Raw genomic sequence first — 27304 nt, forward strand, 5'->3', positions numbered from 1 at the left:
AATCTAGTTTTTAAAAATACAAAATCATGTTTCACTTTTCACATAAACACCGGACAAATAAAATAGTCCAGAGCATCCAACTTGGTTATGCATCCAGTCCTATCATGTAAGAATTACACTAGCCTCCTGATAGTTTCCGTCTATTCTGGCCCACTCCTTCAAACTTGGTTCAAGTGTGCCTTTTTCAGCATTTCCCAAATTGAGAATTGTAATTGAAGACTGGTGACTCTACTGGTCAGGCTGTTCCAGTGTCCCATCATGATTGCTGAACCAGTCAAGCACACACACCATAGTGCTGTCCTCCTGGAGAAGTGGGAATGTCAAGGTTGTGTTTTGCTTGGACAGAAGTACAAATTTATGTCAAGAGACTGATTTACCTGATAATATTGGTGCTGCCATTAAGGCACTTAAGATTAAGATTAAGTGACCCTTATTAGTCCCAAAACGGGGAAATTTCACCTCTGTATTTACCCATCTGGGCAGTGAAACACCACATACACACTAGGGGGCAGTGAGCACACTTGCCCGGAGCGGTGGGCAGCCCTATCCGCAGCGCCCGGGGAGCAATTGGGGGTTAGGAGTCTTGCTCAAGAACACCTCAGTCATGTACCGTTGGCGCTGGGGATCAAACCGGCAACCTTCTGGTCACAGGGCTGGTTCCCTAACCGCTTGACGCACACGACTGGGCTTGGATGCTTCAGCAAGTATTAGAGAAGAAATTATGCATATTTTTTATACAGGGATGTGGCAATAAATCTAATTGACCTGTATACATAATTATACTGTCTGCTGTTGTTTAGTCGTGACAGTATCTACATTATGGTAAAGCATGTTTTGATGTAATTTGACGATTCATCATAACCATCATATCATTAATATTCTCATATTATCCACCTCTCCACTCGTGTAGGGCAAGAGACTCCTAATGGGACAGAGCAAAAATGTAGATTTACTTTATTTGTAAGGAATGGACCAATAATTAAAAAAAAAAATGTATTTATTTATTTTTCATACCAGGACTATTTAATATGTAGAGAACATGATGACAGCCATGTACACCGAACAAATGTTTGTTTAACAAACGTTTTTGAGATTCGCAACATACAGCAAAAAAGAAAACAAAGTTATTTTTCACTCATATAGAAAATTTACAGCCAATAGATACTGGTAAATGAATGAATTTAGGAATGGTAAGAAGAATATACAAATGCTTTATTAAAGTGTTCATTTTCACACGTCAAAGTGGCTTGTTTTAATTTTTAAAAAAAATTAACATCTTAGAATATATTTTTATTCCTCAGTTGCCTGAATATTTAAACTGACACTGGCACAGAAAAAATAAAATCAGGGAAGGTTTTAATAAACAAACAAAATAAATTTAGAGACTATGTATTAAAAACTGACTGTTACACTGTTTAGTGATACTGAGTAGGTTCTGTTTATTCTGCAAAAGTATATTTGTTAAGAAAAATGTGAAGGTGATAAGGTCTCACCGGCCTTCAAAATAGTGTTTAATAGACATTCAGTAAACAGTTATGGAAATTGTTTTTTAAGAATTTTTACAATAGAGGGTAGTTCAATAACACATTATGCTGAAAACATATTGACAAATTACATAACTGACGTAAGAGTTGGTTTGTGTGTGTAGACAGGTAGATGCAATAATTAAATACTTGCGGTATCTCCAGGAAAAACTAAAAGGTTTGAAAGCATGTTATGTTGAAACAACTATGCTATTTACACCTGGTATGATCATTAGGTTACCTACAGTCTTTACAACAGCTGAACCCTTGTGACATTTAAGGTGACCGACACAAAACAGAATACATTGACACACAACCTTAAAATATGTGGCTTGTTGATCATCTTTTCCCGGAAGACCAAACTTAATCAACCTGCCACAGTTACATTTAACTCAATACAAATGTAAAAAAATAAAAACCTTTTTAAAGGTTGTCTGTTATATGTGGTGTACTGTACAGAAATATATAAAAAATATCAGGCTTTGTTTTACTTCAACAGCTGCCATGGTTAAAGTTTTTCTTTTCACAAAAATGTAGGAGATCAAAGGAAGTAGCTTATGTTATCCAAGTACAATTGTCTGAGATTCTTAGATTCCTCAAGTGTTACGTTGTCCTATATGCCTTAAAAATAAGCAGTGAAAATATCCTGGATGTGAGCTCCACTACTTCTTATTGTCCTAGACATAAATGTCCATTTTTTTGGAATATTCTGCACAGGACATGATGTCTCTGCCATTATTTTGAAAAACGTCTGTCTTTTTGATGCACCACGCATCTTTCGATCAGTACTGAGAGTGAATTAGTTGGCCAGAGAGTGGCTGCCTGTGCTCAAGAATGTCGTTCTTGTACTCATTGGTATAGGTGACACCTTTGCCCATGTCTGTTATTCTGCTGGAGCTCATTGGACTGTAGTCCATGGAGACTCCGGAGTCTGCCACAGCCATGTAAGCATATCCTGGCCCGTTAGGTGACCATGTGTGGTTTGGATACTCAAAACTTGACTGGGAAGACAGTCTTCCTGACCCAGAGCTTTGCTGGAGGGAGCCAAGATCGGAATGGGAGGCAGCAGACAAAGAGGTCCCTCTGCTGGCGAAGAGGGCCTGCAGGGGCAGTGACTCCTCCAAGATATCGTCCCCTTGCTCATCTTCCCTGGTGTGTTGAGAGTTCTGGTTGAGAGTAACATACGTGTCTTGTGATTCAAGGAGTGATGATTGAGAGAGGGCTTCCGGATGTTCCTGAAGGGCCCTCAGCTGCTCCATCAACCAGTGGGTGTGACGAGGTTCTTGCCATCTATCATGCAAACCTGCATCCATGCCCCTTGTCTCTAGCTGATCCTCCCCTTCTTCCATGGTGTCTGACTCCTCTCTGGAGTAAGGAGCTGCTCTAGGTGTGGCTTCAGGCCTCGGGTTAGATACGTGACTGGGAAGTGGTGCTGCCAGACTTGCCTCGGACAACACTTCCAGAGGGGCAGGAAGCTCCTCGGTGTACATGTGGACTGGCCATGTGCTGCCGTTATTGTGGCCAAGCCACTCCTAAGGTAGGCAAAGGAAAAGAAAAGTTCTCTTCAGATTCCTTTCAGACAGAAATAGAGAAGACTTTGATTTACTAGGTACAACCTAAACACATATGGAAGAACACCTGACATTAAGAATACTGCACTGAATTCGCTGTACCTGGAAGTCTCCCTTGTAGACAGTAAAGAGACCTGGGAACTTGCGCTCAGGTGAAGGGATATCAGGCCACAGTTTCTTTAACAGGAATCTGTAATGGATTGCACTTTATAAGACACTCATACCTACATGCTCACAAAATTGTGTGTTAGAACTCAAGCATCCATCTATGGAGGGAGTATGAGTAAATTTGCCTGGTGAAAATTGTAATAATTATAATTACCTCACATAACATGAATCAATTTATAGTGTACAATGTGTTTTACTGACTTGTGATGGGACAGAAGAACAGTGAGAGACAGCAGGATGAGGATCAGAGAGATGATGAGAACCAGTACCAAAATCAGTGGGTCCAAGTCTGCGAGGACAAGAAGAACCTAATTACCTTTAAGAAAAGATGATGAAACAATGTTCACAAATTGATATTCAACAGCTGCGACTCTGGAACAACAGCAGATTAGCGTTGCTCAAGGAATGACCTAAGGTTAGTCCATGAAATTCCTTTCTGGTGAATAGTCCTTATAGATGTTATGATGGAAGGGTCTGTCCATGTATTTAGCCTGTAGTGATATATTAGTGCTTTTGCTGCATGTTTCTGAGATCATTTGATTAAAAAAAAAAAAAAAAAAAAAAATCAGTTTACCACTTGGGGGAGTAGTCCCAAACACAGGATCAGACCAAGCGCTCCAGTAACCATTATAGCTGATGCCATCAAGTTTGACACGGACCCACACTTTGTACTTGCTGTTCGGTTGAAGGCCACGCAGGGTGAGCTTTGTGCTGTCCTTCACTATTTCCTGAAATGAAGAAAACAAAACGTACTTCTTCACAATCTACATTCATAGTCAACACAAACACTAATACAAGCTGTGTCTGCGATAATATTGTCTTGAAATGGAGAAGCACAAAACAGCAGTGGTGGACGAAGTAGACAAATCATGTACTTGAGTTAAAGTCGAGACCCCCAAGGTAAAATATTACTCCAGTAAAAGTAGAAGTTCCTCCCTTTTAGACCTCCACTTGAGTAAAAGTACAAAAGTATTTGCCTTCAAATGTACTCAAGTATCAAAAGTAAAAGTACTAAAAGATTAATTAATTCATCTTAGTTCCAAGTTTAATAAAAACTGGCTTTAAACTCAGGACACGACTGCATATGTGCACATTTTTCTATATTGTGCTCTATTTACACAAAGTTAGGTTAGTTCATCATTTATGTTGAACAGACTCTCCTAAATTTTACGCTGCTGCGCTGACGTTGAACCGCGTGCTGCACTGGGTCGGTATGACCAACAGGTCAAAACCAGCTCTAAACAAAGTGACCGCTGGGCCCTGATTGGTGCTCTGGCTTTGCGCTTCTTTCGTTTTGACATGTTACGTTTTTATACACACAGAAACCAAAAGGAACGACAGATTTCTCAAAATGTAGGAGGAAAAAGTCGGATATTAGACTCTGAAATGTAGTGGAGTGGAAGGAAAAAGTCGCCCAACATGGAAAAACTTCAGTACAGATACAGGAAAAAACTACTTAAGTAGAGAAACTAATTACATTTACTCAGTTACTGTCCACCACAGCTAAACAGTTCAACTTCAACCAGCCATCAGTTTTTACTGTCATGTTAATGTCAACATTTGCGCAATTATTTGCATAATTGAAATTAATGAACATGAAAAAAAGTTTTTTTCTCTTGTGACATTTCGGTGATTTCCTTAACCATAAATCCACAGCTGGATGGAAACCTGGCTCTTTAAAGTCCTAAATAATTGTTGATTAGCACCATGTCTGCCACAGCTTTCAGTGAATAAGAGTTCTAGGACTACTGAATATTTCTTGCTTACGTCCTTAGAATAGCTTGAGACTAAATGCTTTGTTTAAGGACACAATGGTAGTAGTTGGAGGAAAGACAGATGCTCTAGCCCTCTAGTCATCATCCCTGGTGCATCAATGTCCACTATGGTTCTTGGTGTTAATCTGTAACCCACTGAGCCACTCTATATTAAACATTTTCATTGGAGCATTATATGAGTAACTTTTTGGAACAAGTTCTAACTATTTCTATTTTTTTCTAACTGTTGTTTGCAGTATTTCAGAAATGCAACATTTAAAAAAAAGTGACCATTTTGTGTGTACCTTCCTCATGGGGCTCCCCTCCACGACATATCTGACCTCATACATCATACTGTCGTCCATGTACTTGAGGGCAGGAGGCAGCCAGGTGACATTCAGCTGCCTCTGTAGCCTTGTCCTCACCACAGTAACATTGGCAGGAGGATCCAACAGCACTAAACGAGACACAGAAAGCGCATTAGAATGCATCACAACGTACATTTCCACAAGAAGTAGGAAAAAGTCCCAGTGATGAGGAGCAGTCTATATCTAGGTCATTTCAGGGTCTTGTGAAACCATTAGCTTTGTAGTGTTTACTTCTGGAAAACACATCTCCTAAAACTATGTGGACTTACAGACTTGGTCGATTGAGAGGCTGCGGTTGTAGAGTTCCCTTCCTCCCTGATACACGCACAGGTGGAGTGGCACAAAGAACTCAATTCGGGACAGCCTGCAGAGGAATAGCCTCTTACCAGCTGCTCCCAGCACAGACACGGCACACACGCTGCTGTTTTCATTCCTGAACACAGAGAAGAACTGTTTAGGATGGTTCATATTCTCATAGTCACAATGAAAACAGCAGTACTCTGCGTTTTGATTGGTAGATACACAATAATCAGGGCCTGATTAGTATCCTTTGGTGCCCCCCGGGCACTAAAGCTGTAGTGCCCTATCCCAACAAAACCACTGATAATAAGTTTCTAATAATAATTTATAATATACACTCACCGGCCACTGTTCAATTGCTTCTTAACACAAACTGCTAATCAGCCAATCACACGGCCACAACTCACTGCATTTAGGCATGTAGAGGTGGTCAAGACAACTTGCTGAAGTGCAGACCGAGCATCAGAACGGGGAAGAAAGGGGATTTAAGGGGCTTTGAACGTGGCGTGGTTGTTGGTGCCAGACGGGCTGGTCTGAGTATTTCAGAAACTGCTGATCTGCTGGGATTTTCACACACAACCATCTCTAGGGTTTACAGAGAATGGTCCGAAAAAGAGGAAATATCCAGTGAGCGGTCAGTTGTGTGGACGAAAATGCCTTGTTGGTGTGAGAGGTCAGAGGAGAATGGGCAGACTGGTTCCAGATGATAGAAAAGCAACAGGAACTCAAATAACCAACCAGAATCTCTGAGGAACTTTTCCAACACCTTGTTGAAAGTGTGCCACAAAGAATTAAGGCAGTTCTGAAGGCAAAAGGGGGGTCCAGCCTTTTGCTGTACCTAATAAAGTGGCCAGTGAGTGTATAACTTTGCCTACAAGGACCTAGGAAGGTATTGCTGAAGTTGAGCTGGTTTTAAACTTAGCTAGAACTAATTCTTCAGCTAAGGCCTTGGAAAGATCAGTCAGCTATGTTAAAGAGAAGGAATCAGACTGCTCTTGAAGGTCAGTAATATTGCAATGCACATCCAATAAGATTCCAAAATGAAAAACCATCCTACATGGACGTCACTGTCCTTTAAAATTATGCAGCGATAATGCTTTTTGTCTGTTTATGGCAGATGTATTATGCTGACTGTTGTGTGTGAATAGATTGTAGATTTAAAGTTTCAAAACATGAGTCCATTCGATCATTAAAATCATTTATGCAAGCAGTCTTTTGGTGCCTTGGGCAGTCACCTAGGTCGCCTTTTGGTAGATCCAGATAACAGTAAGTTAAGTGATACTTTTTTTTAATCCCACAAACGGGGAAATTCCACCTCCACATTTAACCCATCCGTAAAGTGAAACACCACATACACACACACACTAGGGGGGCACTGAGCACATTTGCCCGGAGCAGTGGGCAGCCCTATCCACGGCGCCTGGGGAGCAGTTGGGGGTTAGGTGTCTTGCTCAAGGACACCTCAGTCATGGACTGTCGGCTCTGGGGATTGAACCAACAACCTTCCGGTCACAGGGCCGCTTCCCTAACCTCCAGCTCATGACAATGAACCCTTTTTAAATAACTAGATACACACTTACAACATCCTGTGCTTTTCAAGTATGAATACTAAAGTTCAGCATGGAGACTGGCACACAAACCCTCAAACAGGTACTCACTGGTATTGGTAGGTGAATGCGTACTGGCCGAAGGAACTATTCCTGTCTTCCTTTTCATCCCAGAAGCAGGTTAAGTCCCTCAAGGTCTCAGTAAAGCATTTGATGTTCTCCGGCTCGTCATGAAGCAACTGTTCAACTACAACAGTGAAAATTCCTCACAGTTACTGCTTTTTCTTAAACAGGTGGACGTCATTCATTTTACAAGCATGAGAAGCTGTTGAACCCAAATATTGCTGTTGTTTGGGGGGGTAAACTTGCATCTCCAAGATGGTAACTTTCCAGAAGAAGGACAAAACATATTTTACTTTTAATGTAAGTCAATGGAACCAGACGTTTTTCCAAGTCATTTTGGGCCATTTCTTTTGGTCCATTCATCATGAAATTTACACGCAGTGTAAAGGGTCACAGGCGTTTACAAATGATGTCAAAAACTCAAAACAATGACAAAAATGGAGATACCAGGTTCTCTTCGGACAGCAGTGATATGTACATGCTTAAACTGTGGAGCACATCCTTCACAGAAAGATCACATGAATTTCACGTGAATAGACACGTTTAGTGTTTACACGTTTCACGTGTGAAAAGTGTCATTTCTTGTAAACTGGTGGTTTTTGAGCACTTCCCAAGTGAAATAGGTGACTGTTCTGTGAAGGATGTGCTCTAACCTTATCGTTTCCTTCGTAAATAAGTCGACAGAAGCACAACACATCCATTCGGGTGGAAGCTGTTAAGTAGCTGTTCGGTGATGTGTAATATATGACTGTGGGAAGAAAGCCTCGTATCTCCAAAACGGTAACTTTTCAGGAGAAGGAAAAAACACGCGTTACTTTTAATGGAAGTCAATGGAACCAGACATTTTTCCAAGTCATTTTGGGCCGTTTCTTTTGGTCCATTTATTATGAAATTTACACACAATGTAAAGGACGGCAGGCAATTTCAAATGATGTCAAAAACTGAAAAACGAGATTAAAAAAATAAAGATGCAAGGTTTTGTTGCGACGGCAGCGGCATGCAGCTGATAAATATGACAAGTAATAAAAAGTGACAGGTGAAGAATCTCTTCTTACCTTTGCTTTCAAAAGTTTGTCCTGCGCTCGAGGCAAAAGCCAAATAAAGTGCATAAATCGCTAAAACGCTTCTTCTGACATTTGTCATGTTTTGGCCTCAACAAAGAACAACGGCAGCATTGCTGTTACTCCGCATAACGACAGTCGATCTCTCTCTCTCTCTCTCTCTCACACACACACACACACACACTCTCTCACCCCTCCCACTCTCGCGCGCTCGTGCACAGCTTGTTCTACAGATACGGCGGGTCTCGCGCCACTCTCGCAACGTGCAGTGTGCGAGATAAGCGACTCGCAAACACCCTGAATTGTTTACTTGTGTGTTTTTAATTAAGAGCAGAAACGTCAAATAGCCAGAAGTTGTTTTGTGGGAGGGGCCAGAGGTGTGTAGTAACAAGTTTACTGAGTTTCACAGGCTGAAGTCAAGTGTTAGATGGACTGAGTGAAATAATGGTCCAAGCCTTGTGTGACAATAGCATCTGCTTTTTACTGAGTTTCTGAGTTATCTTGCAGAGTATTTATTAGTATAGTATAAGTCTTGTTGATTATGCTTTTCACCTGCCGGGAAAAACAACAACAAAGGCACAAACCAGCATGCATCAAATGCTGGTCACCCACTGTGGCCATGCTGGTTGACCAGCATACAAGCATCCAAAATACGACATATCACTGCTGTGAAAACCTCGTGTCTCCAAAATAACAACTTCACAGGAGAAGAAAGAACATTTTACTTTTAATGCAAGTTACTGTTTTATCCAAACAAAAGTCCATTCACTGTGAAATGTGCGCAAATGTAAAGTGCAGGCATTTTCAAATTATGTCAAAAAGTGAATAAAAAAATTGAGGTACAAGGTTTTGTTCCAACAGCAACGATGTCCTGATGCTGGTGATGTTAATATTGCTCATTGCTGCTGACCAGTATAGCAGCATCCAAAACATACTGCTGGGTTTGTTGTTGGTCTACGCTGTTTTTTCTCTCAGTGTCATCTTGAAGTTTCGTCTTGGTCTCATACTTGGTTTCTAATTCCTCTTTTGGCTTTTTTCTTTCCGTTCTGCTGTGTTGGTGAAAGCACTTTTCCAATCGCTCATTATGTGTCAGGTGAGCTGGTGAATGATGACACCAGGAAACTAAGCCACAGTTAGACATGATGGAGGTGAAGGCAGAGAAGGTTTCACTTGTGTGGGGCTACACTAACCGGTCTTATTATCAGAGGGCAGCAGTCCTGTTTTTTTTTCACCCTGCACGCGTTATCAGAGCGTGTTAGTCTTGCAGATAAAGTGTGGAGGAGTCCTAACACAACGCACCCCAACACCGCCACAGTCCTGCTGTGTTCAACCTTTGCAACGCTTTCTTTGCATGGACCCTGAGATCTAGAAGATGCTGAGATGGGAGATGGTTATATTGGGCAGGAGCCTCAAACTTTACAGCCCATTGGGAATCTGAGGTGCCCATCTTCAACTGTATGACTTCTCAATCATTCCCTACAATTCTCAAATCTGTTCTCAGGCATTTCCTCTGCGTTGGGAATTGGGACTAAGCAATAATGTAGACTCTGGGTCCTTGGGGACTGGTTTGAGGACCAGTTGGAACTGAGGCGGGCCTCTGAAGTGAGAATGAATTTTCTATGAATGGACAATCTGCACTCCCAGGTTTAATTTAGCAAAGCAGAAGGCCAGTGTTTTTCAACTCCATTTCTAGAGGCCTAAAGTGAACTGCACAGTGGTTGCACACCAGATTCAACTCGAGAGGTTTGATCATTAACTAATGATATGACTGAGGTCCTGGAAGAACGTGAAACTCCTCCAGAGCATGTGGCCTTCCAGACTTGGAGTACAGTGAAAATAACGAACTAGGCTTTATTTGCGTCTAGCACAATGGCCCACAAGTGCCTGTAAATGAATATGTAATATTTAATGAATTTATATGGTAGAAAGAGATGTATTACAGGGTGAACTCTTGTTTTTCTTTTCTTCAGGAGGTTGTGGGTTACCGGTGTCTATCAGGAAACTGAACTGCAGGAAGCCCCTTTTTGTTGTGCACACTTTTCTGTATAGTTAGATAAAACAGAGTCTAGCAGGCATGTGGTGTACAGTTGTTGTTATCGGGTGCTATCAGAAGCACTTTGTATCTCACTATGCTTGACCAAAGACAGCCCCTTCTGCCAGCTGAGCCTGCTGTCAAATCCACTTCTGTGAATGCTCTCTCTTTGCTGTGAAAACATCTGAGCACACCATCAACAAAAATCTCAATCTCATCAATAATTTTTATTTTGCAAACAGTCCATACATTTATTTCTACACCTCTTTAAATACCTCTGGCCAGAAAAAAAGACAACAAAGCAACTTCAGGTTTAAAACACCAAATGGATACAAGACACAAGGTGCTTCTGTTTGGTAGCTTGCTCTGGTTAGCACACTTCACTATCAGAGAATTAGGATAAGCGTGTCCAGTTCTGGCCCTGGAAGGCTGGATACCAGCACAGTTTGGTGACTCAAACAGAACCGAAACCTTGTAACTAACTGCTAACTAATTAAGTTTAATCAGGTGAATTTAAGCAGGGAAATCACAGAACTGTGCTGGTCTCTAAAATTCCAGGACTGGAGTTTGAAGCCCATGAATTGGGATACCACAGTCTCTGAGCCTGAAATCAACATACAGCCAGCCTTCAATACTGCACTAATAGTGAATATAGACTTGAGTGTCCCATTGCAATAGTGGACGCAGAGGCTTTGAATAAATACAGGATTCTCTTCTAAATACTCAACATGACACCTCTTCTAAGAAGTTTTTAAAGCATGAAAAGAAAGAGGGCTAAACACAGAAGAGCTAGTGTTAACAAAAAGTGAATCAGGTTTCTAACACCTTAACAGGGCACCCAAATAACATTCATGGTACGGTTCACAAAACAATAAGAATCGGGTCAGAGAGGGGATAATTAACGAATTAAAAGAGATCATATGGAGAAAAAACAAAACACGTGAGACCAGAGTATCTCTACTGAGAGGCACCAACTGACCATAACGGACAGTTGGCGCTGTATGTGGAGCGAGTGATAGAATGAGAGAGGGAAGGGGCGTGGATTGGATAAGATGGTACAGAGTCTTCTCTAGTTCCAGTCTTATCACTCTTACCAGGTTGTAACAAGGTATTTTAATTTAAGTCTGGTATTTGTTACAAATGATGGTAACTGGCGATATGTACATTCTTCCAAACTGATGCCCTCATTTGTACAAATGTAAAGATGAGCAGAGACTGAATGACCTCTGGTTCTTGAATTAGGACACTCCTCTCTAAGCCAAGTACAGTGGAGCAGTCAATGTTCTCACCAAACTGTCCATGTGTCTTTTGAAAAATCTATATCAACACATTATTGAAAGGTAATATGGTAACAGGAATAGGGTCAATACTTTATAATTAAAAAGGCAAGTACAAACCAGAGAAATTAAATGTAATATGAGCCTGGTGACAAAAATAAACAGAACAACAAAACGAGTTTTAGGTAGTCTGTAGTGAGGTTCACAAGTTCACAAGGAAAGTAAGGCAAAAGTTCAGTGAAAAATGTGCCCAATTATTCACATGTAGCAATTCATTATTTTGTGCATTTTACCATTTCGGTTCCAATAATTTGATGTGAAATGATCATATTACTCTGGATTTTTTACTTTCTTGATATTACTCATGTATATATGCAATCCAACAACTCCCAGAACACTGGTGCATGTATGTGAACATTTATCTTAAGCCTTTAAAGCTACAATTTAAGTCAAAAGAGACACATAACACTGGCCAAGTGGGGTACAGCATTGCAGTGTCGATTGAACATGGGGCTATCTAGCACATGAGACAAGAACATGTCCATTGTGGGCCAAGCCAGATATTTCTCCCAAGATGCAGCCTTTGAGACGGGCAGAGGGATAAAGAGGCGTGGCAGTGAGCTCAGGATAGGGGTTGTTGAGTGCAAGATGGCCAGAGAATGGATGGGTGTGGATGAACGGATGATTCTACTAGCTGTTAGCAGAGGGACCTCTGGCAGCTGCCGCATATCTAGGTTTGGTGTAGCTATTCAGTGGTCTGAACTCATGCGAAGGGAGATACGAGTTGCAGAAAGGGTTGGAAGGTTTAAGAGCTAGTGTGGACACACTCGGCCTAATTTGGGTACAAAGAAAATGTATCATTTTCTTAACTTTGAACTCAGTCTCACCTGCCAAATCCATAATAGATAGTGGATAAGGGAATCCCCCTTTTCTGTCTTGTCATGCTTAATGGCTATTGTACTCATATAACTTGTTTTGTCAAATTCATGTAAAGTTACAGTATAACAGTATCATTTTGGCAGATGGCTAATTCAGGAAAAACAAGGCATGGATTTACCTTGTATCTGGAGAAAGTGAGGGAGCTCTTATGTTTCCTGAATATGAATTCACACTTTAACCCAAATCAAGTATACTCAAGTATAAACCTCACCACTACTGGTTCATCACACAGTGAATCTGGCCTGAAATTTTAACCTTCCATCTGTAATGTGCAAATATAGGCACAAGAGAAGGGGGATGCAAGGGGTATACAGACAAGTTGAACAGATGTGGAGGGGGCTGGCCTTTAGCAGGCACAGCTGCTGTGTCCCTCGGCGATGGAGTCCTGTAAGTTGGGGTCTTTGTGATTGGCGAGTGGACCACCGTCTCCTTCCATAGTTTCATTCATCTTCTCACAGATCACATCCACCAGTCGCTCGAACACCTGCTTCACGTTGATGTTATCTTTGGCACTTGCCTCAAAAAACTGAAATCCTGTGAAACGGGAGGCGGAGCCAGAATACACAGATTTATTTTATAAGAGTACAGTGTGTAAATAATAACTTTCATTGGAATTTGATATGCCTACATAAGCACTACTGCATAGATGTAGGCATATTCTGTTTGGTGCTTATGTATCTGGCAAAGTGTGAGTGTGTTCTCTCTCACCTAGTTCATCAGCCAGTCGCTGGCTGTCTTCTGTTGGAATGAGTCGGTCATCTTCCAAATCACACTTATTACCCACCAAAATTACCTGGGCATTGTCCCATGAGTAGGTCTTAATCTGAGTAGCCCTAAAAACAAGACACGTTCACACTATAAGACATGCAGTTTATTGTATATTGTTATTGTAGAACTCTGCCCCCCCCCCCCCCCCTGCCAAAATGTGCAAAATGTAAATAAAAACAGAATGCAGTAATGTGCAAATCATTGAAACACTAATTTTACTTGAAAATTGTACAAAAACAACAAAATTTTAAACTGAGAAATGTTTTTTTTTAAATATATATGCCCATTCTGAATTTGATGCCAGCAACATGTTTCAAAAAAGCTGGGACAGGGGCAACAAAGGACTGGTAAAGTTGTGTAAAAAATAAATAAATTAATTAATCAAAAATAAATGAAACACCTGCGGGACACAACTAAGTAGGTTAATTGGCAATAGGTCAGTAACATGTTTGGGTATAAAAGAACATAGCAACGAGGTGGAGTCTTTAAGAAGTAAAGATGGGGAAGACTTTTTGAAAAACTGCATGGGCTAATAGTAGATCAATATAAAAATTTCAACATAAAATAGCAGAGAACTGGGTGGCTAATCATCTATGGTCCATAATATCTTTAAAGATTCAGAGAAGGCGGCAAAATCTTTATACGCCTGGGACAAGGCCAAAAAAAACAATATTGGCTGGTTGTTATCCTGGAGCCCTCAGGTGGCACTGCATTTAAAAACAGTTAAAACTCTGCCATGCAAAGAAGAAACCATGTATAAACAGCATCCAGACACTAAGTAGCCCTAAGTAGGTATCTGCCCTCTTTGGGTCTGAGCTCATTTAAGACGGACTGAGGCAAAGTGGAGAAGTGTCCTGTGGTCCGACAAATCAAAATTTGAAGTTCTTTTTGGAAGTCATTAATGACAGATCCACATTGAATGATTTGCCCATCATTGCATTCTGATTTTGTTTACGGAGTTGTACAATACATATAGCGAAATAAATATCTATGTCTGCATGTCTTTTACTTTTTGTCTTTGACACTCTTTCCCTCACATACTCACCAGTCTTGTACAGCATTGAAAGAATCCTGGTTGGTAATATCATACATTAGCAGGAAGCCCATGGCTCCTCTGTAGTAAGCTGTAGTGATGGTTCTATAGCGCTCCTGTCCGGCTGTGTCCTAAGACAAATAAACAAAAATACTAGTTCTAAATATTCAGTGCAGTGCAATGCGAGGCTCTGTAATTCACAAAATGACTCAAACAGAGGGTGTTTCCCCCATGGTCTAAGCTAGATTTTTGAATATAATGCAATGCCCCCCTCATTTGCCATCTAAGGGTCTATAGATCAAACAATGCGCCCCCTTACTTGCTTTCAATAGGTGGGTATATACAGAAATGGCCCCCCCATTGCCATGTAATGGTAGGTAGATTTAGCATTTGCCATGAAAAACACTGCTGTGTTTAAAGAGGTTCATTCAACGTTAACTCTCAATTTTACTTTCACTTTTTTTGAACTCGAGTCCTTCAGTAGGGTAATTGCTAATGCTAACCAGCAGAGGGCACCTATTTCTATGATCTTTCTTTGACTCAAACTGACAGGGAAGAAAGTAACACTAACACTTCTGGCTTACCATAGCGTACACCAACTCCCTAATAATGTGCTTTAATAAAGCCTAAAACAGTGATAGATATGATAAATGATCAATCCAGGAATGGGCAGAGAAAGAATAATTTCCTAAAAAAGTTACTGCACCAGCAATCTGTCGGCAGCAAACACTTCAACGACCGGCTGGCCTTCAACATCACTCGGCCAAAGCTGACATCAGAATCATTACAAAATGGAAAAGCTGAAGTAATCAAACAGGTAAAGGGGCTATGTTGACACGGCAACTATCCCACTGTCGCCTGGAAACCTGGTCCCCTCATTTGCATAAGAGTCCTGACATCAACAAGGGAGGGGAGAGGTTGCCCAGGTAACGTAAGGGTCACTCAGGTTGGATATGTTCCATTAAGCCTGTGTGTGCATTTTCAACTAATGCTACAATAAAACCCATTTACATAATAAATTAAATAAACAAATAAAGTGCTATGCATTTAATAAGCAAGTGTTGGAAGACAATATCTGTAGTGTACTCTACATGCATTATGCATTAACATAAATACATTTCACAATATAATTATTACATAAGAATTAAGATTTTTTTTTTTCAGGATTATGTCACTGTGAAACAGTTCATAACCGTGTGGTTAACATTCAGGACAGTGTATTGCATTTATAATTTAGCCCCACTGTTTACATATAGCTGTGTCCCCCACGCCGGTGGCTTTTTGTTAACAGCTTACTTGACAACAGATACCATCAATAAACAAAGAAAAGAACAAGGGGCAAACAGAATTGGAAAATGACATTTGTTCTTCCTTAGATAAAGCAGCATGATGACAGAGACTTCAATGGCGTGAACGTCATCATGGCCTTACAAACGTGTTACATCCTGTTTCTGCTGACATAAAGCTGTGATGCAGAACCGTCTGTGGATGGGTGTGCTCCCAGAGATCTGGTATCTCACCGTGAAGGAGACACTTCACCCTATTTTAGCATAAACTCACACTCTCACTCTCACGTACACACTCACACTAACCCTATTTTTATGTGACTTTTCCAAATAACTACAGTCCTATGCAAAATGCAGAACCCTTAATGTATTTCATTTCCAGTCAGAATGGTCAGCAAGTACATACTATTCACTTTTCAGAAGACATTTCTGAGGAAATTAGATACAAGATGATCCACTTGCATAAGGACGAGGAGAATCAAAGGAGAATACGTGAAAAAACACGTTTCCAAGTAGTAGTAGTAGTTTCCAAGAGACTACTAATAACCGTGCAATATCTGGACCACCACAACGGTCATCATCAGATAAACAGACCCTGTTTACACCTGGTAACTTCATGCGTCTTGAGTGTCAGGATTATGTCGGGATAAGACCAAGCCACATAATATAAATGCAAGTGCAAACGCTCAAACCATTTCAGGAGGAGGTCTGAGACGGATTTGAGCCACATGGTATAGCAGTGCATACGCATCCGTCTGTCCAAGACAAATTTGACAACCAAAGCCTCGCCCATTACAACTGAAACGCCTCGCCATGCAGTACGTCACTGGGCACGTGATCTGTGTCTGCAAGGAACATCATCTTGAAGGACACATATGGTTGGGGACCAGATGAAACGAAATGCTTAACAGCAATACGGACGAACGAATTTTGAGGCAGCAACCATCACAGGAAGAGGCTGAACAGAAGAACATAAGCAGACTTGCATATTCCGTCCCACACAGCAATCGGATTTCAATCTGACTAACCGGAGACACATTTGACTACCAAGTGTAAATGCATGAGGCTAAAATCTTATCCAGGGGCTAGTCACATGAAGTGAACAGGTGTAAACAAGGTCACAGTACTTAAAGCTTTATCTTCAAGAGACAGGAGAAGATCCAGCTCCACTCTTCATTCAGATCTGAAAAAAATACAAAGGCTTTTCCATCCATCACTCCACCATGAGAAGACAACTCAGCACTGGGTCTTTCAAAGGAGGTGTAGCCATTAGGAAAAAAAGAAAACAGAAAAAAGGAGAAAATTGGCAAATAAAACAAATCAGCTGTTGGTGGTTTGTGAACAATTTACTGGCCACACGAGAGTCCAGACCTCAACATCACTGAATGTGTTTGGTATTATTTGGATCAGAAGAAGCAGCAAGTTTTCAAAAAAGTAGGAATAATAAAGGCAACTAGTGGACACACAAAATGCTGGAAAAATATCATTGTGCCTTTGACTGCAAGGCTCCTCTACGTTTGATGTCCCTCACCATGTTAAACTTACTGGCAGTACAGAGGGATAGACAGGGGTGTGGCTTTGCTAGGAAGTGGTTTATGCCAGCCATGCTCCAGGCCCTCTGGAGGAGCCAGCATAGGCAAACAATGGAGCCATTTCAGCTTTGGATGGATGCCACTGAGCACATTAAGGAGGCTCTTGCCTGAAAGCAGTGCCATCTACTTCATCTGCCTCGCACTCACAAAGCTACGAGAGTGCAAATCAATTAGCCTACCTGCCACTGCTGCTTCACTTTATATTACAGCCTCCTGGCTGAGCTTCCCTGCTATTTAAAATGGTAGAAAGAAAACGGACATACACATTCAGAGGCAGACACTAAATTCATGATTCAGCGGTAAATGAGCAGGCTAGAGAAGCAGAGGAAAAACTAAGGGGTATGGTATAAGAATGTTCACACAGACAGTTGAGCAAAAGGCTATTTATTTGTGGCTGGGAGGCAATGAGAACCCACTAATTCAGTGGACTGGTTTGACTCCCTGCTTGCTCTAGAAGCTTGGTACAGCTCATACTGAGCTCTTGTTGATAATTATGACTTTGAGACTCTGCACTTGCACTAATCAAAACTTCTTCTTCTTTCAGCTGCTCCCTTTAGGGGTCGCCACAGCGGATCATCTGCCTCCATCTTGCCCTATCCATTGCCTCCTCTACTTTCACACCAACCATCTCCATGTCCACCTTCACTACATCCATAAACCTTCTCTGAGGTCTACCTCTTCTCCTTCTACCCGGCAGCTCCATCTCCAACATTCTTTGCCCAATATATCCACTATTCCTCCTCAACACATGGCCAAACCACCTCAACCTGGCCTCTCTGGCTTTATCTCCAAACTGCTCCACCTTCACTGTCCCTCTGATCTGCTCATTTCTAATCTTGTCCATCCTTGTCACTCCCAACGAAAATCTCAGCCTTTTCATCTCCGCCACCTCCAGCTCAGCCTCCTGTCTTTTAAACAGAGCCACAGTCTCCAAACCATACATCATATCAGGACGCACTACTGTCTTGTAAACCTTCCCTTTCACTCTTGCTGCTATCTTCTGTCACACATCAGCCCTGACATCCATCTCCACCCACTCCATCCTGCCTGCACCCTCTTCCTCACCTCTTTTTTGGACTGTCCATTGCTCTGGATGGTTGACCCAAGATATTTGAAGTCACCTTTCCACCTGCCTCCCTCTCATTCACACACATGTATTCCATCTTATCTCTACTGACCTTCATTCCTCTCCTCTCTAGTGCAAACCTCCACCTCTCCAGATTCTCTTCAACCTGCTCTATACACTCACCACAGATTACAATGTCATCCACTGGTAGGAATCAATTGCAGAGATTTACCGGAAACATAATGAGATTTTCAAGCAGTCATTACTCAGTCTGCACACACTGATCTCAAACCTCTACTCAGCTGTCATTTAACAAGACAAGAGTTTTTGAATGCTGTCGACACAGTTTTTAAAGAATGCTATCACTAAGGCCGAGTGTCTTCAACTGAAACACCATTTGTAGAATGATGGTTTCAAATGACAGATTCCAAGATGCCGAATAATAATCCAAAGTTTTCCGTCATTTTGCTTTGTTTTTTTTTTCTTTCTCTAGATAATTCATTCCATTGGGACTAGATTTAATGTTTGTCAAGGAAATTTTCGGAACAACAAAACAACAAGAATGATTATGTGAAATATTCCTCTTACCCCAGATGTTGCTTGGCAAGACAAATTTGGTGTCCAAATTTTGCTTCTATATTTTAGCACTGAGATATGAAATAAGGATAGCATTGCTAACAAATAATACATGTCAATAGTCATCCAAATATTTTCCATAAAAATATATACCCATATATATATATAAATATATAATTTTTCAAACCACAGAGGTCTCCATTACGGACATGCAGACTTGTAGTGGTCACACTACCCTAGAGTTTCAAGTATTCCCTTCTCCAAGACTGTGATTAACCCCACAGGTAATTATCAAGGCCTTCGTAAGCTTAATCCAATATGTTGGCGCAAGGAGTACTTGAAACTGAGCAGGAGGGTTCCCAAACTGGAGTTGAGAACCACTGTGTTAAAGCACTAATCAGGAACAGTCTGAAAAACACCCCAGCAGTCCACGATAAACTGTGTAATAGGGGTCAGCAATATGACAATATGACGATATTATATCATTATCGTGATACATTACACCACAATATGCTTTTCTAAGTATATCATGGATATCATTATATATACACACACACACACACACACACACACACATACACATACACACATATATATATATATATATATGCTGGAGCCCAGTGGTCATTGGGCATACACCCTGGACAGGTCCCCAGTCCATCGCAGGGCAGACAGACAGACATACACAATCACTCACACACTCACACCTAAGGGCAATTTAGCATGTCCAATTGGCCTGACTGCATGTCTGTGGACTTTGGGAGGAAACCAGAGGAAACCCATGCAGACACTGGGAGAACATGCAAACTCCACACAGAGAGCGCGTGCACACACACACACACACACACACACCACTTTATTAGGTACACCTTGCTAGTAAGTGGTTGGACCCCCTTTTGCTTTCAGAACTGCCTTAATTCTTCATGGCATACTTTCAACAAGGTGTTGGAAACATTCCTCATTTTGGTCCATATTGACAGGATAGCACCACGCAGTTGCTGCAGATTTGCCAGCTGCACATCTATGTTGCAAATCTCCCGTTCCACCACATCCCAAAGGTGCTCAATTGGACTGAGATCTGGTGACTGTGGAGGCCACTGGAGTACAGTGAACTCATTGTCATGTTCAAGAAACCAGTTTGAGATAATATGAGCTTTGTGACATGGTACATTATCCTGCTGGAAGTAGCCATCAGAAGATGGGTACACTGTGGTCATAAAGGGATGGACATGGTCAGCAACAATACTCAGGTAGGCTGCGGTATTTAAACGATGCTCAATTGATACTAAGGGGCTCAAAGTGTGCCAAGAAAATATCCCCCACATCATTACACCACCAACACCACCAGCCTAAACAGTTGATACAATGCAGGATGGATCCATGCTTTCATGTTGTTCACATAAAATTCTGACCCTACCATCTGAATGTCGCAGCTGAAATCGAGACTCGTCAGACCAGACAACATTTTTCCAATCTTCTATTGTCCAATTTTGGTGAGCCCGTGCGAATTGTCTTAGTTTCCTGTTCTTAGCTGACAGGAGTTGCACCCAGTTGCACCCAGCTGCTGTAGCCCATCTTCTTCGAGGTTTCGACATGTTGTGCGTTCAGAGATGGTGCTCTGCATTCCTTGGTTGTAACAAGTGGTTATTTGAGTTACTGTTGCCTTTCTATCATCTGGAACCAGTCTGCCCATTCTCCTCTGACCTCTCACATCAACAAGGCATTTTCGTCCACACAACTGACCGCTCACTGGGCATTTCCTCTTTTTCGGACCGTTCTCTGTAAACCCTAGAGATGGTTGTGCGTGAAAATCCCAGTAGATCAGCAGTTTCTGAAATACTCAGACCAGCCCGTCTGGCACCAACAACCACGCCACGGTCAAAGTCCCTTAAATCCCCTTTCTTCCCCGTTCTGATGCTCGGTCTGCACTTCAGCAAGTTGTCTTGACCACCTCTACATGCCTAAATGCATTGAGTTGCGGCCGTGTGATTGGCTGATTAGCTATTGTGTTAACAAGCAATTGAACAATTGTATCTAATAAATTTGCCGCTGAGTGTATATACATATACATACATATATCCATACACACACACTGTTTTATATATATATATATATATATATATATATATATATATATATATATATATATATATAAAATGTGCGTTTGTGTTTTTCTTTCTGGTCCAACTTTTCAAACTTCAAAATAACTACATCATATCACGAAACATATCATGTATCCTGAAAATGTCTGTAAGTATTGCGATATTTTCCGTATCGCCCACCCCTGCTACATAATCACTAACAGGCACCATGATAACTGTATGGTGGGGATGCTGTGAGTTCTAGTACTGATTCAACTGACAGTGGTTTCAAACCAGCTGAACTGTATCTGTATGACAAAACAAAAGATCACTCAAACATACCCAGATCTGCAGCTTAATCCGCTTGTTGTTGCGGAAAACAGTTTTGACCTTGAAGTCGATGCCCACGGTGCTGACGAAAGCCGAAGTGAAGGAGTCATCAGCGTAGCGGAAAAGGAAGCTGGTTTTGCCGACACTGCTGTTGCCAATGATGAGAAGCTTGAACATATAATCAAAGTTTTGATCAGCTGCATCCTTCTGAGAGGGCTGTTGCTGCAAGCGTGAATCACTCACCGTCGCCATCTACAGGACAGTAAATGTTAAGACAGTTAAATCATAATGACTAATTAAGAGAAGTACAAAAAAAAATTATATTAAACTGCATTTGACACAAATTTCAACAAGTCAATACTTTTGAATAAACCAACATAACCTTGAATATTATGTTTACAAACCACAGACACTCAGGACCAGTTTCTGAATCTAAGATTAAGCCTAAGCCTAGATAGACAATAATTTCACCACCGGCACTCCAACTTAGTTTAGGACTAGGGAAACTGGCCACACACAGAAAAAAAAAACAAATGAGAAACTTAATCAGCAGCTGAATTCTGTTCACATTCCTTTTTTGTAAGCACATAAACTGTACAATCCCAGTAACTTTCTGTTATCTAAAGCCAGATATCTTGTTACCCTCTGAGCATAGCCTCCAGAGTCTGTCATCTCCAAAAAAAAGCCAGAGACCCAACTAACCACCGTGCTCAAAGTCTCAAAGAGAAAAACCTCCAATCCTCCCCTCCTCCACCCTTCTCCTCCCCTTTACTACCCTCCCCTCCTGGTCAGTCAGAGGGCCACACGGTAGCCTCTGGCGATGGACGAGGTGCGTCTCCATGGTGACGGGTTCCCGAACAAAACGCGCAGACCCCATTAGAGGGCTGCCTGAGCGATCTGAGCACGACTCCTCTCCAGAGGTGCACATATTACTGCACAACAAAGCGTGCCCACGGACGCTATTGTTCCAAAGGGAAGGAGAGCTCTTGTATAAATGCGAGCTCTGTGTGAACGCATGCTGCTGGCAACAGGTGTGTGTATGTGTGTGTAGGAGGGGCAGGGACAGGCCGTCAGTACTGGAGTGTGCCTGTGAGAGTGGAGTTCAAAGAAGCAACAGAATGGATTAAATGTCACCTGCTTGTTGAGGAAACCTCTTCTCACAAGAACTTGGCGCATGTATGCAACAAGACTTTTTACACACAGGCAGTTCCTTATGAGGCGCATGTTTTGGCGGTTAAACTTAACACTGCATGACGAGCGTGAAGTTTACGTGTGGTTTACAGCGCAGAAGGTGTTGCAAACTTTTAAGGAAGAGCAGAATGAGAGAAGTTTTGAAACACATCCTGAAGAATTGCTCTCTAACATTCTGCAAAAGGACCTTCTAGAAGATCATATAGGATCATATTAACACTGCAATAAGATGTGTCAAGGCAACAATAAGCAGAATTTCATATAACGTGGAGGGTTTTCCTTACTAAGTCCTTGTATTTTTCTTCTTGTTTAATTCTCATTTTCTACTGTAAACACACACAGATCATATGCTGTTTTCGTAGCAGGTCTTAGCAAGGAAAGCTTTAAAGCCTCCAAAAAAGCCTAGTCACATGTCCAGTGTGTGGGCAGCCTACATCCAGAGGTCTTCAAAGCAGAAACCACTAGCCGTCATTGGTGCACAGGACAAACCCTACAAGCCAACTGGCGTTTCTGTTCTGCCTAATCACTCAAACCTTTCTAGCAATGAATCCTGTGAGGAAGACAACACAGATGATTTAACTGTGGTCTATTAGTTCAATTCCTTTTTCGACAGTTCAAATGCATGGCAGATGTCTGCCTAAATTAAAACCATAAAAACAGGCACCATAAAAAAGGCCACACATAGGCCTGTTGTTGTAGATATGTTCATTAGAAACATGAGCCCTTCATTTTATTGCTCTACACAGCTCAAGGAACTGACAGCTAACTGACCACTGGGCAGCGGCATGGACTTATTACATTGTGAGTGGCTGAGCGATGACTATCTCACAGTCATCCTAAATCTGTTGGCCCAGGAGGAGGGTAAAACACATTACCCAACAAACATGACCGTATATTTGAGGCTAATCGGAGGGAGCTTTTCCTGTGTGGGAAAAGAAATTGGCCCAAATTGCTCATTTATCCTTCTCTCACATCAACAAAAAACTCACAAGCTGTAAAGTACAGACTTGAACTGTGGGCTGTTTGGTGGAGAATTTGGGGAGAAAATGTACATTTAGATCATCTCCCTGAACCAAATTACTTTCAGAGGCCACAAAATACCCCAAATGTCCTAGTCTGACATGACAATAATTCAGTGCCTCTGGACCTGGTGTGGAACGGTGCTGTGGGAGTGCTCTTATCGATTGCTTGGCAAATGTGACATCTGTTGAGAAATTGAGTAGCCTAGAAGCAAAATCTATCTCAGACCAAAGCACTCATTCATCTTTTTTTTAATAGTTTCTATGGCCAGTGTTGTGGCCTGAATGATTCAGGGAAAACATCTAATTGTGATTTTTTTCTGGCAGATAGTGTCACTGTGACTTAGGTGTGATTACTGTCTAGGCCTATAGAGAGAGAGATCTGGGCCTGTTTTTTTTTTTTTTGTTTTAATCTAGCAATATAAATTGATTCTGACTTGAGGTTTGAACACTGAATGTAGTGCCTCAGTTGTGGTTGTAAGGTCAAAGAAAAGGTGTTCGGTTGCTTTTGATTGGTCTAACTCCCATGTGTCAAACACAAGGCGTGCAGGCCAAGTCAGTCCCATGACAGTCCTATTTAGGCCACAAAATTATTGAAATTCCCTCTCTTTTAATAGCCCTGAGTTGCACTACAGTCCTCAGCATCCACTGCAACATGGTCTGCGTTCTGACCCCCAACAACAATCTATGGGCCAGCAGTTATGCAAAAAGAAAAAATGCCTAGTTAATGTCAAGTTCAAGCAAAGACATCTTTAAAAAATTACCTAAAACAAATTTTTATATAAAATTATTTTTGAAAAAGAATTGAATGCCTATTTTGCTGTTTTGCTGTATATTTTGAATAAACAATGCCCTATTTAGTTCATGGCAAAATGTTAAGTAAAAATAAAATAAAAACAGAGATGGCTCATAGATTTGTTGATTTTTTTATTTTAAATATGGCCCTTTCAGTGGTTCTGTTGGACATTCCAGGTCTAACCCATCTACAGGCAGTTCCAGGTTCTGTGGTACTGCATTAAATTTCTCCACTTAACCCTCCTGTCCTCTTCACCTCCCGCCCCTTACTTTAGTGTTCCCGGTCAAAACTGACCGGTCTGTTTTAACTGCTCTTAAATTAGCACAAAAAAACATTTTTCACCTCCATATTTTTATTCAACCTTCTCTGGCTGTGAACAATGTCTCAAAGTAGTGTTTAACCTGAATTTATAGAATTAGACGTAAAATAACTGCAGTGAAAATACCAATAGAGTGAGCGAGTTGGGGCGGTGTGTATGAGGATGTTCTCTGTCTGATGGATGAATACAGTCTGGATACCCATTCGTTTCCTATGGCGGTCACTTTTGACCGGGATACCCCACAGGTGCAACAATTGATTGATTAAACCATTATAAAGATGAAATAAACTCAAAATTCAATTTTAAGTTGTAAATCGGTCAGATTTGACCCAAACACTACAGGAAGGTTAAGACAATTTTGCTGATAATACAAGGTATGAATAAAAAAAATGCAGCTCTTGTGGTTTGAAAACTGCACGACTAACCTTTCAGTCTTACCAATATGGCATATCTCTAGGCAAACATGGACATTTGCAAAATAATAATTTACTTCAAAATCCAATTAGAACAAACCACACCTCTGTATCTGGGTATTACACACCGAGGGACTCGTGAACAGGCCGTGTCACTTTCGAAGAACAGCTTCACGGCTCACAGACGAAGTCTTTCTGCAAACGGGTCTGTTTTCAGACGTTTTTATCTTTTTTGCTGTAGTTTTTTTTTTTCTTCTTCAAAGCCACCACACCACACGGAGGTTTCACAGGAGCCCAGCCTCTTCACCTCTGCTTTACCTGAGAGAGGACGCCGTGCCCAGGTGCCCCCACAACGGGACAGAAAGGTGTTCTTCACAGGGCCTCTCTCGACTACTACCGATAAAATCTTCGCCCACTTGACCAAAAGTGTAATGTGGCCACGCGGAGTGATTACACACGGACAGGAAAACGCCGGAAGATAACAGTTTCCCAACGTGTCTGAGGTACTTTTCATCAACCGACGGCCAAATTGCACGCGACGTGTCAGCAAACCGGCAAAAAAACGAAGTTTTCAAGCTCCTACCTCAGCCTGAGGACCGGGAAATCCCTTTTAGAGCTGGTGTTTCAGCTGCCGGTGTTTTCCTCGCTTTGGGGAGGGACTGTAGCCTCCACACACACTGAGTTTGGCGCTGTGGAGCTCCCGGATCTGTAGTGTGTACACAGGAGCAGCCTGTGTGCCTCGACCTCCCCAACACACACAGCCTTCAATACCGATCAAATCACAGCCTGACTCTGCTGACAGCTTGACCAACTGGCGCCATATGGAAGCTGGCACCCACTGCAGGGACGAACCTTTTCGATCAATTTCCACATCTGGTCTTCATTCCTCACCTTTTGCTTATTTTTCTCACGATAACACGCCCAGTAAACCTGAATGGCAATATGCATAGACGGCACTGTTTGGGAAGGCCTATTTGGCACACGTCCATTGCACACCGTTCAAAAAGATGGGTTATATAGGACAGTGAGTTTTATGTACAACCACTTTGTGCTACAAGCCTGACATTACCTTTTTTGGTGCTATATGGAACCGTGCACAGCACCGTCAATCTGAAGAACCACTTCAGCAAGGAATGGTTCTGTATAGAACTCGTGATTTCAAATAGAACTACTGAAGAGCCATGAAGAACCATCTGGCACACTAAGAACAAAACTAGGAAAGAATGGGAATGGAAAGATTACTCCCTTTTTTTTTTTACTGATTGGTAGGCTGACATTTCCTGGAGTGGAATGCACTGCCTTCCTTTCCAGATCCCTTTCTCTTACGCTTCCTGGTGTTTTTCACATAGTCCAGAAGCCAAAGGCGTGTTGGTGGGGGAGTGGAGCAGTCAGGAGCTTTTCAGTGAAGCAGTTTTTATGCTTACTTTGGTGTAACTGCACCTCTTTTACTGGACATAACTATGGCAAGCAAATCATGAAAAGTATTGCCATAATAGGGTCCATGACCATGGTAGCTAGTGCCAAAGACCTTTTAGGCTATTGAATGTTAGTGTGTGTGTATATATATATATATATATATATATATATATATATATCACATACATACATACATACATAATGTGGATATATATGTATGTATGTGTGTGTCTATATATATATATATATATATATATATATATATATATATATATATATATATACACACACACAAACACATGCATATATATCTATATCTATATATATATATCTATATATATATATATATATATATATATATATATATATATATATATATATATATGACACACACACACACACAAGCATCCCCTTATCGTTAATGGATTCAGCTCAACTCCTTCAAGCTGCACCCTTTGCTAACACAGACAGTCAGTTGTGCACAGCTTGTATAATCTCCATAAGAAAACATTGCCAATAGAATGGGCTGCTCCTCTTGCTTCTTCTTGATGGACTACTGTAGACCTTCAGGATGAATGGTGAAGCCCTACAAGCTGACCTGTACTCAGGCTACATGTAGTGACAAAAACTGACCTAGTGCCTATTACGACAGGAATAAGCAAAAAGTGACTTTCTCAAATGAAAACTCATGCCAATGCCAAAAATATAGTCAAATAACTTTTTGGTTCTAAATCTTCTAGTCTGGCTGCTGATTT

General features: G+C 41.3%; 2 protein-coding genes across 6 annotated transcripts; both read right to left on the minus strand.

Annotated features, from left to right (window-relative positions):
• Positions 1-982: 982 nt before the first annotated feature.
• Positions 983-8594, minus strand: epor (erythropoietin receptor). The gene is made up of 8 exons (XM_017720228.2): positions 8410-8594; positions 7343-7478; positions 5654-5817; positions 5322-5473; positions 3837-3990; positions 3464-3551; positions 3197-3284; positions 983-3055 (listed from the first exon to the last, which is right to left on the minus strand). Exons 1-8 carry the CDS (start codon positions 8495-8497, stop codon positions 2306-2308), a joined length of 1620 nt encoding a protein of 539 aa, XP_017575717.1. The 5' UTR covers positions 8498-8594; the 3' UTR covers positions 983-2305.
• A 2061-nt stretch (positions 8595-10655) lies between these two features.
• On the minus strand, positions 10656-26047 carry rab3db (RAB3D, member RAS oncogene family, b). 5 transcript variants are annotated; one of them, XM_017720224.2, is made up of 5 exons: positions 25717-26047; positions 21408-21647; positions 14477-14595; positions 13372-13496; positions 10656-13197 (listed from the first exon to the last, which is right to left on the minus strand). In XM_017720224.2, exons 2-5 carry the CDS (start codon positions 21645-21647, stop codon positions 13010-13012), a joined length of 672 nt encoding a protein of 223 aa, XP_017575713.1. In that variant the 5' UTR covers positions 25717-26047; the 3' UTR covers positions 10656-13009. The 5 variants fall into 5 exon arrangements, with proteins under 5 accessions (XP_017575713.1, XP_017575715.1, XP_017575714.1 ...); XM_017720226.2 differs by lacking the exon at positions 25717-26047 and adding an exon at positions 25262-25695; XM_017720225.2 differs by lacking the exon at positions 25717-26047 and adding an exon at positions 25239-25695.
• Between the last annotated feature and the right edge of the window lie 1257 nt (positions 26048-27304).

This window comes from Pygocentrus nattereri, chromosome 14 (genome assembly GCF_015220715.1).
Source record: "Pygocentrus nattereri isolate fPygNat1 chromosome 14, fPygNat1.pri, whole genome shotgun sequence".
Taxonomy (NCBI): Eukaryota; Metazoa; Chordata; class Actinopteri; order Characiformes; family Serrasalmidae; genus Pygocentrus; species Pygocentrus nattereri.

Excerpts from the sequence above, each read along its gene's own strand:
- epor (XM_017720228.2), bottom strand. The coding sequence starts at position 8,497 with ATGACAAATGTCAGAAGAAGCGTTTTAGCGATTTATGCACTTTATTTG. Across the intron at positions 7,479-8,409 it reads ACAAACTTTTGAAAGCAAAG|TTGAACAGTTGCTTCATGAC; the intron begins GTAAGAAGAGAT and ends TCACTGTTGTAG. Across the intron at positions 3,991-5,321 it reads AGGGGAGCCCCATGAGGAAG|GAAATAGTGAAGGACAGCAC; the intron begins GTACACACAAAA and ends TCTTCATTTCAG.
- rab3db (XM_037544987.1), bottom strand. The coding sequence starts at position 22,236 with ATGGAGACGCACCTCGTCCATCGCCAGAGGCTACCGTGTGGCCCTCTG. Across the intron at positions 14,596-21,407 it reads GGATTAAGCTGCAGATCTGG|GACACAGCCGGACAGGAGCG; the intron begins GTATGTTTGAGT and ends TATTTGTCTTAG. Across the intron at positions 13,198-13,371 it reads GCGACTGGCTGATGAACTAG|GATTTCAGTTTTTTGAGGCA; the intron begins GTGAGAGAGAAC and ends CCCGTTTCACAG.